This window comes from Solea solea, chromosome 8 (genome assembly GCF_958295425.1).
Source record: "Solea solea chromosome 8, fSolSol10.1, whole genome shotgun sequence".
Taxonomy (NCBI): Eukaryota; Metazoa; Chordata; class Actinopteri; order Pleuronectiformes; family Soleidae; genus Solea; species Solea solea.
The window spans coordinates 19,876,602-19,898,060 of record NC_081141.1 but is presented as its reverse complement, the minus strand read 5'-3'; the positions used below and the strand labels follow the sequence as shown (position 1 = coordinate 19,898,060).

The 21,459-nt window shown below is 39.0% G+C and overlaps 1 protein-coding gene across 1 annotated transcript in view; it reads right to left on the bottom strand.

The window, feature by feature from the left end:
* Positions 1-21,459, bottom strand: part of ccser1 (coiled-coil serine-rich protein 1) — a 116,709-nt gene that overhangs the window by 83,901 nt on the left and 11,349 nt on the right. The window contains exons 5-6 of the mRNA XM_058636342.1: positions 15,358-15,454; positions 9,885-9,990 (exon numbers count right to left, since the gene is read on the bottom strand). Coding sequence (XP_058492325.1) covers positions 9,885-9,990; positions 15,358-15,454 — 203 coding nt within the window. The remainder of the gene's footprint in view (positions 1-9,884; positions 9,991-15,357; positions 15,455-21,459) is intronic.

The following is a 21,459-nucleotide window of genomic DNA, read 5'->3' as shown; positions in this document are numbered from 1 at the left end:
CATCATCTTTATGATTCTTTTCTTGAGTAGGAAGATGTGGGCTGCACCCTTGTCAATCAGCAATACAAAGAGAGCATTGTCTCAAGAGAAATAATAAAAACATTTAAAAAAAAAAGGCAGTCAGTCCCCTACACCGACTTCACGCTCATTACATTAATACTAATAACATATTGAGAGGGGAAAGTCCATTAGAGAGTGTGCGCGTATGTAGCGCTGTAACGTTGACACCTGTGCATCACGCGAGTACCTGATGGGTAAAATGCTATAGTATACTGTACCACAGCTAGGGGACAATGATTGTCCCCATTTGTCACTCCGTCTTTTCACCTGACAGGCACAGTGCACTCATTTGCATTCAGCACCTGCGGCTACGGATGTTTAATGCTGCCATTAAACTCATCTCCGACATAAAGTGCATCTGTGACTAAAGAGTAAGCCCGAGCCAAGCTCCAGGCAGTGAATCTAATGGTGAATTCAAGTCATCAGACACAGAAAGAGGGAGAGTATAAAATGAATGTAATACGGCAGGGGTAACTTTCTGATTAACCTGATTGTCCTTTCTGCTTTTCTTTGCTATCTGCACTCTGAGATTGAAGACGTTTCACAATAAATCTATACTTTTCCTTTAACCTTTATTATGTACCTCTCACTCACTATAACTCTGTTCTCGATTTAGTATCAGCAAACCTCCAAGACTCTCGCTCTGTCCAGTAGCTTGGTATCTGTGAGTATCCATGCTGATTCCAAACGTAACACAAAGCACTGTATTGTTTTTTTTGTGGGTGGGGATGGCCAACTGTAGGAAATAACTAGAATCACCCGCCCTAATTACAATGAAAATGTCTTGTTGCTAGGAGAAAACCATTTAATATTGGTTTCTAGAGTTGCAAACAGCTGATGCGAATTGAAAAACTACTGTATATTAAAGTGCTGTTTGACTAAAATAGAACACTCTCACTTCAAAACACTACCATAGATTCAAAGTCAACCACCAAGAGATCTGTGATGCCTTACCTTTCTGAGCATTTCTGGATTTAATCCGCAGTTTTTTTTTTTTTGTTCTATGAAACCAGGGATTGTTCCTCTGGCATTTTCAATAATGAGAACTGACAACAGATCACAAAAGCAACCAACGGTTGACTGAGGCAGAATTTTGTTTTTTAATTAAATTAAATCAACAAATCCACATTAAAAATGCAAATTTAGAGGGGCTCATTAATGTGTATCTATTCTATTAATTACTTCAATTTTAACTGATTCTAAAACCCTGATAATGAAGGACTTAAATTTCAATTGCCTCGTGCCGTTTGGATTTGGTTTGTTCCAGAAATCTCAGCTTTTCAACTGCAACAAGTGCAAACGCTCAGACGAGATAAGCAAAGGGAACATTAGAGGTACACCATAAAAGTCTGTGATAATGTAATATGGTCTTAGTAGAGCTGTCAGCGTGAACACTTAATCACTGTTAATTAAGCGCAGAACTCGTTGTTTTTCGGCTCTGCGATAGAGAGATTTTGAACCAGCCGATTGTGCAACAAAAAAAAAAAGAAAAACTGGAAAACCCTGCACCTTTAAGGCGAAAGACTATGGATCTATCATTCAGGAAGTGATATGAATAAATCGACTGTGAAACAGCAGGTGAGAAATAATTCTGCTGGTTCTGTGTCACAGAATCACTCTGCCTCTATCGCTTTAGATCGTTTGCATATGTTAATACCGCAGCCCCGGTTCGTTCATCTGCCCAACCCCAACACAGCACCTGTGTCAAAGAGAAAGGCCAGCTAAACTGGAACTCCTGTTAAAGTGCAAATGCTGTTGCATTGACATTTCTGCAATATAAATAGTGTTCTCAGGCCTTTCACACTTCTTTTCATTTGAATTATTCAAATAAATTTAAAAGTCTGGTACATGAAGTAACTTTCTTTGCATTCATTTGATCTAGAATCAAGATACACTGGAAAGAGATGCTTCTAATTGTTAAGATGGCCTTAAATACTGTTGTGAGTTGCAAAAATAATAGAATTTTAGTGAGATTAAGTAGCCATAGTTATCAGGTCAAATTGTATTACAACCATAGCATGATAAAGAACTGATAGTGTTAAAAGAAACAGATGTTTACCGTAATAAACAGAGGAGAAAACACTGGGGTGGATTTGTACACTGCTAAGCTGCATATTCTCATTCCAGGAAATGTTTTCTGTAAGTGGACAAAAACAGCATGTCGCTAATGTTCGATAATGATGTTCTATAACAATAACAACAACACCAAAATATATTAAAGCGCCGTCTCTGTCCTTCTCATCTCATTTCCTCTTCTCTCTGTCAAGCAGCCTAATTTCCTATCACACAGCCAAACACATCGTCTAAGATGAGTCATAATTCGGCTTTGTTTTCATTTCATAGTAGTGATGTTGTCAAATAACAGCAAAAAAAAAAAAAGGACAGAATCAACAAATAAGAGTCTTAGCAAGGAGCAATGATTTACATGACAGGGATTCTGTCATGTTGGAGTGGCTAGCACTGTTGCCTCACAGCAAGGAGGTCAGTGGTTCAAATCCCGGCTCCAGCTTCCTCCCACAATTGAAAAACATGCAGAGATTAACACTTTAAATTAAAGTGTGAATAGTTGGCCCTGTGATGGACTGGCTCCAGCCCCGCGACCCTCATGTGGCAGTAATTTCTGATTACAGATTAAGATTCTGTCCACAAAAGTTCATAAACAGTACAATCTTCATAACTCGTATTCTTTTCGGCAGATATTATTAATTTATAAAACAATGTCACTCTAAATCTTATTTACTTGAGTTGCTGTACACCAAACTAAATTTTACAATCACCAACACAAGATTCAGGAAAACAAAATTGGTAAATAATATAATCCGAGAAAAGCACCTCCTTCACATTTCTTCATAAAATGTTTCCATGGCACTGCTGCACTATGCTTTATATGCATGTATGTTTTATATCCCTGCTGCTGTTTTTATATTTACATATACCCTATATATATTGTATATTCTCTGCATATAATACTTATCACCACTGCTGTTGATATATGCTTACACAACCTGTACTGTATATACTCAACAACTGTGAACTATTGCTACAATAACTAGTGCTGTTAGCAGTCTTGTCCTGTCCTCGTGTCCCATTAATGTCTAAAATGTATATATTTAGTTTATAGATCAGTGTATAGATTTGTCTCGTCTCACTGTCTTGTTAAAGTCCTGGTGTAGCACCAAATAGGTTCTGGGGAAACTTCATTTCATCTCAACTGTGTGTTCGTATATGGCTGAAATGACAATGAAATCCACTTGACTTGACTTGTATAAGGAGACGTATAAGGTAAGTAAGACATAAACATGTAAAATGATGCTTATTCAAACTGTTGTCTAATCAGTTAATGCACATCAAGAAGGCAGCAACGACATCTTACATCAACTGTGTACGCCTTCTTGTGCCCTTTCTCAGGTCAACAACGGGAAATGAAAATATGAGATCTTTGTGTATAAAGCAATTCACCCTGGTTTTCTTAAAGTAAAAAAAGAAAAAGAAGAAATGCTAAACTTCAGCAAAATAAGGTCAATTGGAGTAGAGGCAAGTTCAGCAACACACCTGCTGACACTTTTTTACACACTTAACACTTACACACTGTATTTGTTTTGTTTATTCCGCACCCAAAAGCAACAGCCCTTCCATGCAGAATTTCCAGCTATTGCATGGGTTGAGCACAGGTTTTTGTTCTCTGAAAAGGCACAATATTACCAAACCTGGCAACATTATTTCCATGACAAAACATCAGGATGCTGTGCACAGTCACACTTTTCTCCATATCCCATACAGAAGATAGAGAAGGATCTTATCATCCAAGTCTAAATGAAGAAAATGTAAAAGGTGAACAACCAGAAATGCTGAACCTCCTTGGGATTTGGATATTCTTTTATTTTTCTTGTATCTGGCTAATTTTTTCCTCTCTTTTTTGTCAGAAGTGTGGTCAGAACATGACGTCTCACTCCCTACAGTAAACGCCTGGCTTTAGTTCACAGATCTCAGCTGTGTGGGAAGACATTAAATTAAGTGGGGATAAGATAAAGGCACTGTGCAGCTCAGAGTGAAAAATCACCTGAATGCTGTAAGTGTGGGTTAAAAAACAAAAAAAAACACAACGCAACAACACAAGCTGGCAAACGCAGCCAGGTCTGCTGTGTCTGCTGTTTAAACAGTAACATTACTTGAGCCATTTAACCCCAAATGTTTTTTTCTCTGCCTTACAAATCAGGACCACACATTTCCACTCAAAGCGAGGGGGAAAAAAACAAAACAAAACTAAATCCAACAGCAAATAGTCTTCCTCTATCGACTGTAGTAAACCGAGCAGACTATAACAGCAAAGCACAGAATACATGTGCCTAAAAGCCAAACGAACATTTTGAACATTTAATGCATTCGTTTGAAAATGTAAATGCCACTTTTGTTCTGAGACCTCGAAAGAACCGGATGCTTCATTAAGCACAGACTGTGACTAAAAAAAATAAATATCCCTTGCAAAGGAAGGTGTCAGGAATGTCTGAATTAGACCAATACCGACACCGTTTCTGTCAAATCACACTGTATGCTGTGTGTGTGTGTCACGCCACAGTGCATTTCATCTGTCCCCAGTTCCAATGTGAGGCTCAGCTGGATTTTTTTTTTTTTTTTTATGGTTGTCTATTTTTATAAATGTGCATGGGTGTATTTGAGTGAATGTCTGTAAACATATGATTTACTGCTGAAGGAGATGCAGACTATATGCAGTCCAGTGGGATTAGAAATGATGATTATGGATATTGAACAATATTGAAGTTTATCCTCTGTTTCGTGTGTGTGTAAAATATTTTGTAGCATCATGGATCACGTGTTTCTGAGAGTTTATGACTCTGCATCATATCTACTTAAATGTGAGAGGATGTTCTCTTATTTGTTGCTCAGTGCCGTGTTAGTACCAAACTAACTCAAGTATACAATCTACGTTGTATTCAAAGTGTTACACTGTATACATTATTAATACTTTTATACTCCCTAGTGTTTATAACGACCCTACTTTTTATGCGTCCCTGTGTTTATATTGCCCGTGAAATTTTTTTTTTTACATTTACCTATGTTTATATTGCATGTTTACTTATTTAGCACTTTTTAACTGATGATTCTGTTGCTGTCCTCTTTACTGCTGCAGTGCTGTAAATTGCCCTCCATAGTGGGACTAATAAAGGAATACCTTATTACATCTCACGATCAGTTTCCAACACTTTGCTGTGTATGACAGGTTTAATGGACCGGCACTTCACTGAATCTGTTCCACTTGCTCCTCTTTTCATATACAGTACACATTCAGGCAAAAAGAAAAGTAAACACGGAAACAGTAACACATGAAAAACACAAACTGGAAATGAAGGTAACAAGGATGGATCAGGGCGGACTGACAGCTACGGTGTAGCTTGAGGCATGTGATGGGAGCTCTTTTTTTCCCCAAGTATAGACTTGGCGGGCTGGTAAATGAGAGTTCCGATACTGTGTAGGCATAAAGCGAACCTTGTGCTTTTTGGGAAAAGAAATACTGACTCCGAAGTCATTTTAATGAAGTTGTCAAGGAGGAGAATTGGTACTTGTCCACAAATGTTGTATTTTTCTGACAAGGTTTATCGTGCCAAGAGCATGTGAATGTTTTAGCTGCAAAGTAATCCTGGAGATATGGGAATTGAGAAAGGCAGATTGGCCGACAAGGACACCCCTGAGTGTTTGCATGTCCTCTTCTCAGACTACCTGTCTCCTGCATAGTAATAAACAGCAATGAAAGGCGAGAAAGGAACAGAAAAGAGGAAAGGAAGGCAGGGAGGGGCGGCACTCAACATGTAGACTGCCGTTACCATAGCAACAGGCAAGCCATATCTCTACTGTCAAAATGTAATGTCCTCTGTGGCTGCTCCTATAGGAGTGATGAGGCAGAGGAGTCTTCATAAAAAAAACAATATTACAGATGCATCACAAACGAGTAATGAGTAGTCACTGGTCTAACATGCCTAACTCTAAGGCACTAAGGTGCAGTCATTATTAATATGCAGGAAGGCTATATTAAAATGGGAAAAAGTGGATAAGCCTCTGAAGAGGGCTTCATGTAACAAAGCACAAAAAAACAAAATGGTCCTCTTGACACGGAAGTTAAAAAAAGCTTTTTGGTTTGGTGAATTTACAGTCATTAGGGTGGTGCACTGGCGCAATCAGAGCTTTTCTGCTTGTTATTGTATCTGCATGGGTTGCTCTTCCTCCCACAGTCCAAAACAACGGGCACACTGAAGTTTAGTATGACTGGATGTCGGCCCTGTGATCAGACTATGACTTATCCATCGTATACTCAGCATCTCACCTGCTGAGAGCTGGGACTGGCTCCAGTTCACCTGCTACCCCTGAAGGATAAGCAGCATTGGAAGTGGTAATTCAGTAATTTGGTGTTTTCGGTATCTAGTGGAAGAACACTAAACATGATGAGAAGCAGAAGTCTGATTTATTCTCAAACCTCTGCAAAGTCACTGTAGTGTAATCACTGAGCACTGAAAATTAATCAATACTCAAATGTCTGAAACTGTCAGCTATTTTAATAGTTGTCTTTTTAACAATTTTGACAATTCTAAGCAAAAAAGAGTTTTCTCCCACTCTCAGCTTATAATGTTGGTTAAAAATATCAACTTACACTCTGGCAAATGTATTATTATTACTATTATTATTACCATTATTATTATTATAGTATATGTGGATGATATGTGGATGAAGCAGTAGAGTGAGTGAGTGAGTATTACAGTACCCGTCATTATTTCTAATTACTTATTACTACGCAGTTCATACTGCCCAGTTTCATTCAAACCTCACCGAATTTACCGAGTCTATATCTGACTTCCTTGTCTGACAGTCACAGTGCATCATGTAAATGCAGACGAGGACAGTGTGTGACACCTTATTATATACAATACTTAAAATGGACTGTTACGATTCCCACCTTCATTCTCTCCTGAATCTATTAAGATCTCCCCCCCTCTGTGTCAGATTCTCTTTCACTACACATGAATGCAGCTATGTAACATGCATGTTTAACCACTTAATTTAACTTTGTTACTGTGTTTTTAAGAGGCATAAAGAAAGAGAATTAAAAACCTGCTTTCAAAATCATCCAAGCGTCAAACACCAAAGAGTAGAGACGAGGTATTCATACAAGACTGTGCTGCTGTGTTTACTGTGTGTGTGTAAAGAGCAGATGTTCTGTGCAGTCTGTCAGATAACCACCAGTTTCCTGCTGACACTGGGTGGGCTGAATGACTGACAGGTAGGTGTGTTTGTACGCGTGTTTGATCTGTCTCCGGGTGTTTTTGTGACCGGCTGCTTTTGGTGACAGGAAAGCGGATAGATTTTCGGTTAACGGTTAGGGTAAGTCCGGGAAAATAACAAATAATTGTTTGTTTGTTTGTTTGCGTTCTCTTCCTTTGCCTCTAGCAAATCAATATCGCTCTCCAGGGAACGTGGAACCCGAGATGAAGCAAAGGAAAGACGACGGGAGAGAGGAAATTCCGCGAGGAAGCCCTGGGCAAACACACTTTCCTCCCTTTTCCCACTCCAATCAGAGTTCATTCACTTAGACACTAGACAGTCTGTTGTCGATAAGTGTGAAAATGTTCTTTAAGAGGAAATCACAGCCTTGACTGTCATTACAGGAAATGAACACCTGCCACCGCCAGCAGCTGCATGTACGTCAATCCCAGGTCCATCGTATAGCATGTTTTACGGGCCTGTATTATAGTTTATAATATATATAGTCAAAGTTCAAAGTTCAAGCAAGTAAATTAGGCCTGGTTTTAGTGTCTAGGCTGAATCTATTTATCAGGTTATGGGCAGATCATCTCTCGTAATATCGCTCACTTCCTGTGTTTCTGAGTCAACAAAAATCACGGTATGTTTTCTGTCAGAGAAAAAGTCAGAAAGAAGCAAGTGTGATCCAGGCCTCTGAGTTACTCTGCTGCTCTGCACTCCGCAACGGACAAACGCATGCACTTCTCCTGAAGCCCACTCTGTCATGTCACTGTCAAACTGTCAGTAGTGCACACACAGTTAAATGTGTTATAATTGTGGAGGCTTAAATCAGTCTTAAGTCCTATTTTAAGACTTTACCGCAGACTGCAGGGCTGTGTTTAAAGAGGGCATGTAATCAGTTGAGGGGCTTAATAAGGTTATCACAGGGGGAAGCCAGGATTTGAATGTGAAGTTCATGATTAGGTTGTGCGAAGAGCATTGCTGTAGGGGTATAAATGCCAGTCAACGAATCATTTCTGTCCGCACTATCTATCAAGAAGAACTGAAGAGATTGCCTTGATGCTGGTTTACACAGCCCCGCCTGCTCACGGTGAGAAATAACATTTTATCTACTGCATTCATTACCGAGGGTCAAAGTTAGAATCTGTCTAATGATGTAGTTCAAAACTGAACGTCTGCAAAGTCGTGACACTTCCAACTACATTTAGTACAAATTAGCAAATACTGTATTGGTACGCTTTCATTCTCAACTAACACGGGAATAGGGTTAATGCTCTCCCTCCTACAGCTGCTGGCATGACAGAAGACTAACACTGTTTAAAATGTGTCTACAAACTAGCCAGAGCTAAAGCTGTAGAATGGATAGATATGATCTGGAAAGCTCAATTAAAATAAATAAATAAGATTTTAGACTTGACCTTATGCATGGAGAGGAATAAGTTAGGTGTGTGCGCGTGTAGTGAAGAAGTGGGACTTCAGTTTAAATGAGACAACCAATAAAACTGTCTAAAAAAGGGCTGAAAAGGTTGACTCCACACTTGCATGATTCACCAGCGCCACTGTCTAGACACAGAAAATGTTTCTCTATTCAATGAAACACTCAAACAGTGTCAGAAGAAAAAAAAAGCCAAGGCTAAGTCCATTGTCTCCACAGTGTAGTATAAATCCTTTCACCTCTACTTCCAAACCTACTCACACAAGTTGACCTGCAGTGTCTCAGGAAACAGAGAAGAACGCCAGTTGGTTCAAGGAGAAAACTTGAATAGACAGATATACTTTATAGGTGTGAGCAGAAAAAATTATTCATTCAACCAAAGAGTGGAGAGAAAAAGCACTGAAAGGTAAAGTAATGATCATCTGCTGGCTTGTCAGACACACCACCAGACGATACCACTGGTAATACAACCCCTTTATTACCCACTGGCTCCATAAAACCAAATAAGGCCTAACCAGAGAGCTGCTGTGTGGGGACGCATTTCTGTGTGTGTGCCTTGGGAGGTCTACTCTGATTTCTGAGGAGAGAGGAAAAAGGATTGACCAAATCAAGTGGAGACATCCAACGCCTACAGAAAGGACAAGATAAAGACAACTTGCATATTTAATTCTGACATCATTTATTGATGTACCCTCCATCTTTCTGGGCGAGAATCTTGTTTCATCTCTTCTGGGGGGGGGGGCGGGCGTTCGCAATAAAAACACGTCATTCACGATCAGCAATAACCTCCCTCTGTCTTCATCTCTTTGTGCATCACATGGCAATTTGGCATGTGGCATAACAGACTAAATCATTACTATAATGTAATGAAGACAATTTGTACTGGGAATATTCTGTACATGCCCCAGTGGGGAAGTGCACCAAAACTGATCCATGAGCCATCCATCTGCTCCCGTTTGTAGTCGACTCAACCAGAACCAGATGCATTTATATGTCTTTTCAGTCCATGACCCAGGCTTTATAATGCCCAGATGTGTATATATATATCTTTGTTTATCAATATTTTTTCCATGAGAGAGCACAGAAAGTATATCATTTGTACAAAAATATGTAAATGTACCTCAGATTGTTTTCTTTCCCCAGGATGCGATCTCCTGGTTGGTCCATGGGGGAGGGGAGCAGGTTCAGACAAGAGGCCAGAGACTGGCTGGAGTCTTCCCTGGACACTGTGCACACACACACACACACACACAAATTAGTGAGTTTGTCCAAGCACTTCCCCTTACAATATCAAATTGTACCCACCTAACATAAAGTAGTGAAGGCTGCATGATAATAGGTATTAAGGCGAAATGCAATAGCATTGTTCAACAATGCAATGATATAATTTGTGATAAATGAACAAATCTAAAATAATAAAAACACCCATGTTGTCATTTTGCACCATCACAATGAAACGATCAAGATGTGATTAAAGTGTCTCAACTTTAATTTGAGGGCTTGAACAACCTTAACCTTTGAGAAACTGTAAGGATTTTATACATTATTGTTCATTTTCAGAGGCTCGGCAATAATGCAGGTGAAGAAGGCCCTCATTGGGCTGAGAAAATAAGATAAGCCTATCAGAGAGATTGCAAAATCATGTGGCCAAATTAACGGTGGAGTCAGAAACAGCAAAACAAAATCCTGGAAGACCACGTAAGACAAGTCAAGTGGATGATCGCAGAGTTCTTCTGATGGTAGAAAAACCCCTTCACAACATCCAGTCAGGTCAAGAACACACTTGAGGCGGTAGATGTGTCATTTCCAAAGTCTACAATCAAGAGACGGCTTCATGAATGTAAATACAGAGGGTTTACAACAAGGTGCAATCCACTGATAACACTCAAGAGAGCAGGAAGCTAGAAGATATCTAAACAGGCCTGCAGAGTTCTGGAAAACAAGATTCTTTGGACTGATGAAACAAATATGAACTTGTCCCAGAATGATGGGAGGAGAAAAGTGTGGAGAGGAAAAAAGGAACAGTTCATGATACCAAACTATACCACATCATCAGTCAAATATGGAGGAGGCGGAGTGGTTTATTGATAATAGAAGTAGCAGGGTGACTTCTGAAGTGTGCAGGATTATAATCCTCTCTGCTCACATCCAGCCACGTTCTGCAGAACTGATAGGACTGCAGTTCACATTACAGATGGATAATGACCCATAACATACTGCAAAAGCAACACAAGAGATTCTGGAAGGTAATGAAAAGGAAATGTTCTTCAGTGACCAAGTCAGTCACCCGATCTCGTGCTTTTCAGTTACTGAAGCCTAAACCGAAGGCAGAGAGATCAGCAAACGAGCAGCCGCTGAAGACCTGGCCAAGCAAGTATTAAAAGAATTCTTTTATTTATAATGATTCAAGTTTGTCCTATTACTCCCCCGGAAAAATGAATAATAATGTATAAAATATGCTTATCATTTTTCAAAGGTTACATTTAGAAGCATTTGATGCACCACTTACTACTACTACTTACTTAGGAACTTTCGCTCTACCTGTCATGTCTGTCCGTGACGTGACTTGTGTGTGTGTGTGTGTGTGTGTGTGTGTGTGTGTGTGTGTGTGTGTGTGTGTGATACCGTGATGACACACACAAGACAGAGCAAAGAAGCGGGAAAAGAGGAGAGAAAGGACAGAGAAACACCAGTGTTGCTCTAGTGAATGCTACAGGTAACACTGAACCCATTAATTATTAAAGGGCCACTTCACCCATAAAATACATAGTTTTTTTTAACTAACCATAAATGTCACTTGATCATCAGACAGTGGACCCGAGATATATGGCTCATTCCCACAACATCAGAGGAAAGTGAGGGGATTGAAAGAAAGAAATAAAACTTTCTACGCCAAAGTCACTTACTTCAAAGAAAATAAAAGCCCTTCACTGCTCTACATGTGTTTCGGTCAATTATAACACATTCTATGAGTAAAAGTTCTGAAAATAATCAAATAAACTGAATAAAAAGTGGTCAAATTTAATCATCCAACTCTGTTTTAAAATGTGAATTAAACAAACACAGCAGCCTCATAAGTATTTTAAGTTCATTTTTCACTTGACCAAGTGGGGAAAAAAATGGGTGAAACAGCCCTTTAAATGATCACGTGTAAGTGAAAGGAGGAACTCTGCTATTGTTTGCGATATGTTTATCACACTCAGGTCAATTTTTTATAATAGTAATTAATATTCTTATTAATTCTCCTCCCAAACTGAATTAGGGAAAGTCAAACCACAAAATACAGTCAAAGACTTGAGCGACGATGACAGATGGCCCCCATCTGACATGGTAGTGTGAAAGAATCTGGAATAAAAGTTGGTGGTAAGATTTGGCATTTTTTCCTGAAAGGTCTCCATGTCTCGGTTTCTGCCCCTGTCCAATTCCACAGGGCACAAGTCACAATTGTAGTAGGAACACAGAGCCCCGCAGCAGAACACTGTTGGCCATAAATTGCTGTGAAATTGCTTGCTTTTTAATAAAGGCTTCAACAAGCCACCTGAGAGAGAGGTAAACACACGAGTACCAATGAGTGTGTGGGTGGGTGGGTGTGCGGGGTACTAGGATCGGTGTGTGTCCAGTTTTGTATGGTGACCCCACTCTACGTTTCCGAATGTTTGTTTTGTGCATATTGCCTAAGTGCATGCGTGTGCAGGCCAGGGATGTGTTTTTTTTTTTTCGGTCATGCGAGCACCTTTAATCTCAGTGTGTGTGGAGAAGCTTCTTTCTTTCATTGCCAGAACAAAGTCTCAGTCCCTCGACTTTATGGGAACAATTTATCAAACCTTTAATTTCATGCTACTGTCTGCAAACCATTAGGTCTAATGACTAAGCATGCGAGCTTCTGTTTTAGTGGGCGCGTGCCTCCTTCAGCTCTGCATCAGTCAGTGCCCTGAGAGAGGTTTTAGGTGTGTGTGTGTGTGTGTGTGTGTGTGTGTGTGTGTGTGTGTGTGTGTGTGTGTGTGTGTGTGTGAGAGAGAGAGAGAGCACAGGAACTGCAGTTTATTAGGGCTAAAGCTTCTGTAGCAGCCTTCATCCCTTTGACTTAATTTGCCTTCATTAGCCTTCATTTGGATGGAACAGTAAGATTCTGCGAGTCCATCTGGGATTTAGATGTCACTGAGAGATATAGATGAACTTCACATTTACAAATGTGTTAATAAGTAAGAGGCATGCATGTTAAGCAGCGATGACCATACAGTATCATTATTTCTCATCATCATCAATTCAGAAAATACAGGAAACATGTACGCAGTTTTAAAATAACAAACTTGTCAAATATCTAGTGGGATCTACATCTACACAGCAATAGCACAACCCTGGTTCTCGTTAATCTAATTTATGTTACTGATCCGGATATATCTGCTGCGGAAAAAGGTCTATTACGCCAGGTTTATTCGAGACATGCTTGAGCATTACATACACATGTTGTATAAGTTTAAACTTAATGACAGCTTGCCAATACTGGATTCAAGACCGACTTTCAGTCACGTCATTCTAATCAAAATCTAAGTCCATCACAGAATTTGACAGACATAAAAACATTAAAGCTGGTGGTGCCAGGTGTCTGTCTCTCCAGTCTGCCTTTTTTGTGTGTGTCTGCAATAATGTAGACATATATTTCTAATAAAAAAAACTATAAATATTCACAGTAATTTACATTTCTGATAACAAACATTTGTAAACTTACGTAATTAAGAATCAAATGATCATTAAACAATAATTGACCACCAACACCAATAAAAACTCACTGTTGCATTCTAATGGTTTTAAACTCATTATTGTGTTCTGTTCTAATAGACAGAACTCATTGTTGTGTTCTGTTCTGACGCTATTGGAACTCCTTGTTGTGCTCTGTTGTATCTGTTGTACAACTCACTGTTGTGTTCTCCTTCAAAAGATTAAGTGGGCAAACGTGATATTTCAGCAACTGATCTTTTGTTTTCTGCCCTTTCTGTCGTTCCTTATATGTGGGTGGTAAAGCACAAGAATGGAAGGCCACAAAATAGGCAACCCAACATGTTTTGTGTCCCTAGCAATTCCCGTGTGGTCATTTTCGTAAAGACGAAGCAATCGCATGACTTCTGTAACTTCTGCAAGGACTGTAGAGGTACTTTTCATCATCAGAGTCAAGCAACCCTGTCGTGAAACAACACAGTGTGGGTGAAATACACGTTCTCTTCATTGTTTTGGGATACAGTCATTTTTCCATGAAAACCCAAAACCAGTCACAAATGAAATACAGTGAAACCCAGGATTATAGGGTGGGAAAATGAACACAGATGGTGTCATTTTGCAATTACCATTACACCGTGAAATTAAGCCAGAAAAGTTGTCTATTTCAGCTTTAATGTCACGTTCACCCACTTAATCATTTTATTCATGTGTCATCCTCAGCAAAACACCAACTGCCCAGGTCAGTGTGTGCATTGTGCATCGCGTTAGACTCACGTGTATTCATAGGAAACAAAATAATCAATACTGACACTATTAGCAAAGCATATAGTTTGCTTAATTGTTGAAATGCTACTGTGAGCAATGATTTAACAAAAAAAAAATCAGTTCAATTTTACTTCAAACTTATCTTTTCACAGTGGGGGGAACAGTGAATTATTTTCCCAAAAAGTAAATGTTACAAGATTTAACATGGGCATGTCTTCAGAAGGAGTTTATTAAGTCCCTTCTGACACATTCACATGTCGCGTGATAACAGCCACTCACCCACAGCTTTCTAATGTGTGAAATAAAAGGAATGTGGGGTTACCGTTTTTGGCACTCTGTGCTGCACTGTGGCAGAGCATGAGCAATAATTCTGCTCTGACAGTCACTTTCCCACCATGAGGCATTTCAGGAGGAGTGTGACTGAAATGCCAAAATAACAAAGGAGATAAATCGCTGTAAATGAGGCAGCTACATCAAAGTCGTGGCACATGTTGAAAGAACCAGGGAGAGGACTGGTTTCATGATTTAAAGTGATGGAATAGAGGTGGTCTAATGAGGAGAAGGGGAAACAAGAGAGTGTGAAGAAAAGCAGGGTGAGAAAGACTGGGGCCCGACGAGGGGGAGAGCCAGGAAGAAAGAAAATCTGTCACAATGACACAAAATATGAGCAGACATTCACTTGAATGAGGGAGGGATAGATAAAGGTGAAGGTTTGTATGGGTCCTAAGGAGCAGACAACTTAGACTTTGAGAAGATAATTAAAGAAAATTGTTGGTAACCCTTCACAGAAGGAGACACAGAAAAATCGCCAGGCTGGATGCAGCTAAAAGGGGCGAGCTGGTGCATCATCTGTATTTTCTCAAAGCCTCCTGCATGCTTCACCCACACACTTGCCATAAAGACCTCAGTGTAGTGATCCGATCCAATCCAATTTTATTTATAAAGCATTTCTAAAAACAGCACTGTCAGCCAAGGTGCTGCACAATCACATTACAAAAAAAAAAAAAAACTTACCTACAAGATATTTGATCATAAAAAACCCCACATAAAACACATTAAAGACAATAAAATAAGTAATAAGTGTGATGCAGGTGTTAACCGGTATGAGTTACCATGTCGATGTCGTTGATGCTGATCATCAGAGAGGTCCAGGTCTAGCATAAGATCATCTTCATCCAGCTCTGAGGACCCAAGGTTGTTTAACACATCCTGAAAATGAATAAAATGAATAATTAAAATGAATAATTCATAGACAAATGCATAATAAAATAAAATGAGTCATTTTAATACACTTACAATATGCTTAAAATGTGTATTTCTGTTTAATTAATGCATGGGATTTTTTTTATTTTTTTTTATTCTGAAGATCCAATCAGTCCTATCTGAAATGATAGTTAATATATGACAATAATAGTACATTATCAAAGTATGTACTTCAAAGCAATTCGGGTGGGCCATTACTTTCTGAATGAGTCATCAAGCATTAAGATTTCCTGCAAACTGGCCTGAAGGACAACGTTGTGTGTATCACTGCATCGGACTTTTAAACACGACCTGCAACAAACAGGGAATTCACAGTGGAGGAAGGAAATGAAAGCAACCATAAATGCTTTGGTGTTTTCTCTCATTAATATGAGATTGTAATGATGCAGGAGGATTAGACTCCTCTTAATTCAGCTGTGTTTCAAATGTCATGGCTGCCACCTGATGGTGATAAGAGGAAAAACCACTGCAGGAAAAAAAGGGTTTCCACAGGAATAACTAGACATCGGCAAATCAGTTGATTAACTACTGCTAGTGTGTGTGTGTGTGTGTGTGTGTGTGTGGTATTTATTTGACTTTTCTGCTATTAACACTGACCATGGTAGGAAGAGTAGTCCCAAAACCTGGTCCTAATGAGACGGAACCTCATTTATGAGGATCTGGTCAAGTTTAGGGCTAAGATTTGAACTGTAGTTAGTTTAAGATAAGACATTGACTGGTTATGGTAAAGGTTAGGGATAAGGCTCTGGTTAAGGTTTGGCATTTAACTGTTCATGGTAAAGGTTAGGGTTAAGGTTAGGCATTTAGTTGTGATGGTTAAGGTTAGGGTAAGGAGCGAGTGAATGCATTTCATCAATGATGTGTCCTCACTAAGATATTAAAAACAAGTTTGTGTGTGTGTGAATGACTGAACTTCATTTATAAAAAGAAAAACAAACATGATACAGCCGTGCCAAAAGTACACGTAGGAAATACTTTGCAAGACCATCAATCATTTTCTAACAACTTAGCAAATTCGATTTTCACAGTGTACCAATGGGTAAGTGATTACAAAAGGTAAAAATTAAATGAACACCACAGGGTTTCGGAACGGAAACCGGAATGGTTAAACCCACCCCAACAGTCCAAATAGGTCATTTTAAACTCCAGAAAGTATTTAGAACTAGTTCAGGAAAGAAGAAAAAAAAATTAACATGAAACAACCTTTTTCTTTAATAAAAACTATCTTCACAGCTCTTAACATCGATTTAAAAAACTTGCCTGAATGTAATGTGCACTGAAAATGAAAAATCTGAAGTGAAGTATAAAATGGTGCCTGGAAAAATCTAGGCACCAACTCCATTCAGTTCTCATCACTGTTGTTAGAGCATGAAGACCCTAACGGCCACCGCGTATTGATTCCCTCGGTTCTCAGTGAAATGTTTCACTATTCAACCACATCTCAGTTCATGCATGTCCCTGAGTGAGTGTGTTCGAGAGCGGTGTGTTAGAGAAATGGAGAATGGTTTCCAAATGGTTAATGGTCTTTGTGAAGCCACTGCATGATAAATAACATTCAAGTGGCAACTGGTCGTGACGCCAACCCGTAGGATTTGGCCAGTGCCATGTTGACGTTTCACAACAGGGAGTTCAGAGGCGTCGACAATACCAGCTGTTAATCACACTGGTGTCCACTCATACGTGCCGTTCTATTGTCCTCATGTAAAATGTAAGAGGAACCGAAAGTAGCGATTGAGATAAGAATATGTTTACTGACATTATAAATCAAGTGAGAAGTCAGGCCCCTTTTTGCAACCAGCAGAGTCGCCCCCTGCTGGCTATGCAGTATATTTTTACTTCCTCATTGACTTTGCAAAAAAAGCCAGAAGACGGTGCATTTGCATACATAAAGCATTCTGTAGCATCACATGGCTATCACCATGACGATGTTCCCAGGGCAGTAAACATAAGACAGAGAAACCAGAGATGATTCTAAAGGTAATGCAACTGAACACAAGACCTTTTATTTTAGGTATAAAAGGTAATAGCTACAAGGCTTTGGAAAAGAAGTGAAGACTCATAATACTAGTGCAGCCAGACTTCATTTAAGGCTACATTACCCATCTTAATGTGCCCCTCTAACCAAAGAAATTTGCTAATATGATTTTACAACACAAAGATGTCACCTTTTTACCTCGTTTATGTGTTTTTTCGGTGAGAATAATTCTTGAGTTAATAGAGATAATATCAGGTTTGAGTCTCATTTAAATGATGGCTCCATATAGAGGATTAAATGCCAGGCAAAAAAGACCCAGAAAGCACAAGAAAACATTTCAGACAATCGAAAAGCGACTTCTTCCTGTTCATACGCATGAAAATCGCACATACAGTCTATGAAAATTACATTTATTCAGTGCTTAGGGGTGGTAAATGCATTAAGATCAAGCGAGAGAGATTTTGCTTTGCAGCTCGGTGTTATTGCCTCAAGCGATGGAAAATATATGGACTAACAAATGGCTTTCATTCGGTCTGAGCAAACACTTCATGGACAGTTGTGTTTACTTTGTAGCCTGAGGGAATAAAGAATTGACTGGTCAGTCATAATCAAAGTAATGCATGTTTGTTGTATAAAAATCTAGGGGGGGGGGGGGGGGGTTTTACCTGCAAAGGGTCAATTAAAATCAGATAATGTTTATTATTCTTATCAGTCAAGAATAATCATTCATCTTCGAGCAAACATTCCTTTCATGTTCAACAAGCAACGTCATTTATAATTGAAAAATAGAAAAACACTAAATCTCAATGCTTGTCACTTGTCATATATTCACCAAGGCCATAAATTGGAGGTGCACAATCCAGCACAGGATTCATATCACGTATTGTAAGGTTTACAACTTGTGTGACAGAGGCTGCCGAGGCAGAAAATATGACTACAGTCATATGTTAGAGTGAGATATCGGCACATGTCACATATCTAGACTTGACGTGAAAGGGATCTATCAAAGATGTCGGCTTCTGGGACCCGACCCCCATATGCAATCTATTAATACAAAAAAATAATATATAATAGTAGAGTAACACCTGTTTCAGGGGGGTCCTTTCTGGCTGTGTGTATGTCAGAATTAATGAAAAACACACATAGCTGTTCTGTGTCATTGTTGACAGGCAGCAGATAAATGACTGCGACAGCACAAGATATTAAAAACACTGAAGCAGACTGCACACACTTTCAAGTACACAACAAACACTGTCAAGCTAAATATTTTGTGCACAAGATCATAACTTTACCTCAACAATGAGGATTTATTTGTGTTTGAGAGACACCTCAAACAAAGTAAGTGCAATACTTTTAATAATCTCTGAAAAACTGGAAAAGTTCTTGAAAAAAAACCACAATCATTTCATCAGAAAAAAGGCACTTGATTAAATCATGATTGTACCAGGCGACCTAATTTTAAACCCTCCTCTTGAAATTATTTCAAAAAAAGACTAAAGGAACAAACTCCAACTCCATGAATGAACCAACATGGCCTAAGATATCCAAGGACAGTCATTGTGGCTTTTAGCCTTGTGACTGTGGGTGATTAGAAGTTCCAGTAAATTAAACCAAACCTTGTTTCTACAGCAGACACAGTCAATCCCTCCTGGAGGGTACGAGTTCAACAGACACTCTTTCCTCTCTGATTGCTAATGAGCCACTAATTGACTATCAACTCAATTCTTCCCAGGTACAATTACTATTTTACTTGTAGCTAGAGTGCTTAGTGCTTTGGAAAACAAACAAGCTGGATGTCTTAACCTCATCCCCTTGAACTATTTGCCATATTTAAATGTACTTAGTTTTTTTCTAGGTAACAAATTAATATTCTTGTTTATAATAACATTGCTCTTTATTCAACACCATTTTTGCCTCATTTTGCCACAATTGCCAACAGTAATAGTTATAGGTAAGTCATAAGCTAAAATGAAAATTTCATCAACTATAACCCTCACTGTTAATTGGACCATGTATTAGGAAACATAGCCTCAGAGAAAATAAAATTTTAAACTCAATTTGATTTCATGAAAATATAATAACAGTTACTTCTTTTTTTTATGATATTTTACAGCCACTGTGGGCAGTCAGGAGTCATATCCTCATGTTTTTTTTCTTAGAATATGAAAAGAAGAAGCACTGTACATTACCAGTGTCTCAGAAGCCCGCTTCAATTGTTGATACTCATAAGTAACACAATGTAAAGTGGAATGAAGTTTAACCAATTAGCCGTGTAGGCCAGTCAAAAAAGTGTTTCTGTCATTTGCTACTGAACATAATCACCGTCACTCTGCCACGCGATTATCACACAGCTGTCATTGCGAAACTTGTGAGTTACATCACTGAATATGCTGGTAAAATAAAAGTCTCACAGCTTCAAAAGAGATTCTAAAACGGAACAATTACAATTGCGCTGAACAGCCCAAGCAAAGACAGCCTTTCACGGCTCCACAGAGATTCCTCGTCGTCCATATAAATCTGTCTCAGATGTGATGACACGGCAACAATGAAGCATATTCAAACGGCACAATGTTTGTCATTGGAGTTCTTTTGTGTGTCTGTCACGGTGCGCAGGTGCCCTGTCACACAGGAGTCAGCCGCATTGTATACACAGAAACAATAAAGTTCTGTTCAGTATTTTTGTACCCACAGTAACTTTAGTTGTGCTTTCATATACATGATAAATGATGTGATGTATGCAGTGGATTGTAAATATGGCAAAGACACAGACAAAGGCCCACAGCAAATGTTTTAGTGTCACGCTGCTTTTTTCATAAAGTAAAAGTGGCTTCTGAAAACCAACCAACTTTTATCAAGCACGAAGTTTGGAGCTTCAAAAAAAACTTCAAACCGATTAATCGATTATATTAATTATAGTCTGATGCTTGAGTCCATTTGAATCTACTTGTGTCACCGCATGTGAACAGCCCCTAGGTGGCCGCCTTTCGTCCAATAATCCTGAAAAATAATTTTCTACATTTGGTGACGTGTACAATATGTCCCGTGCACATAAAGTCTTTCTTAGTATATAGAATAAGTCATGTATGTCTTTGCTCAGTGCAATCGCTCAGTCAAAGGCTGTATTCCAAGTTTCTTTTTTAAAAAATGGTATCGACTCAAACCTCCCCTTGAGCTTTGTGGTCTGTGTTGTAAGAAACACCTCCAGAAACAACAGAGGTTCAGCACATGCAGTGTTTGTGAGGCCAGGATACAATTTAAATGCTGCAAATGCCTGGAGCTGTTTTTCAGAGTACTTGATGGCTTTATAGCAGCAATATGTACAAAATTACACATTTAAACTTAAGGTACTTGAGTTTATGCCAGTCTAAATCATTACAGAACGGTAGATAGACAGTTTTCACTTGGTTCTCTTCAGTGCATAAATGAATAATATGTATACCCAAAAATTTGATGCCAGAGAACCCTAAATTTACAGCAACTAATTTAATTCACAGTGAGTGAAACATACAGACACTACTTTTGTGATAGCTGCAATGCATTGTCCAGTGTACTATGCTCAGAGCCTGCTGGAACTATCATCATTGTAGTTTTATGGCCAGAGATGTGTAGTACATTGTGTACTGGGTGAGTTTGGGAAGGATACTTAATCATCATGTATATGATAAGGCAGTGTGTTCACCACCGGTTACACTTGCAGCCAAATACATTTGTTTTGGGGGTGTTTTTATGAGCACACTCTTATTCCTGTCCTGGGTATGGGAAAATGCAGCACATATTAAGTTTCTTTGCCCAACCTCTCTTTGAGAATGACAAGCATCAGAGGAAAAGATAAGAGAAGACTGAAGTGGCTACATTTCTTTCTTAAGAAGCCAAATTCATTATTCCTGTGATATTCTGCCCCACATCTCACCTACGAGCACAAACTGCCATGTGTGTAAAGTTTTAATGGTGTCCAAGGTATGTGAAAAAAAACTGT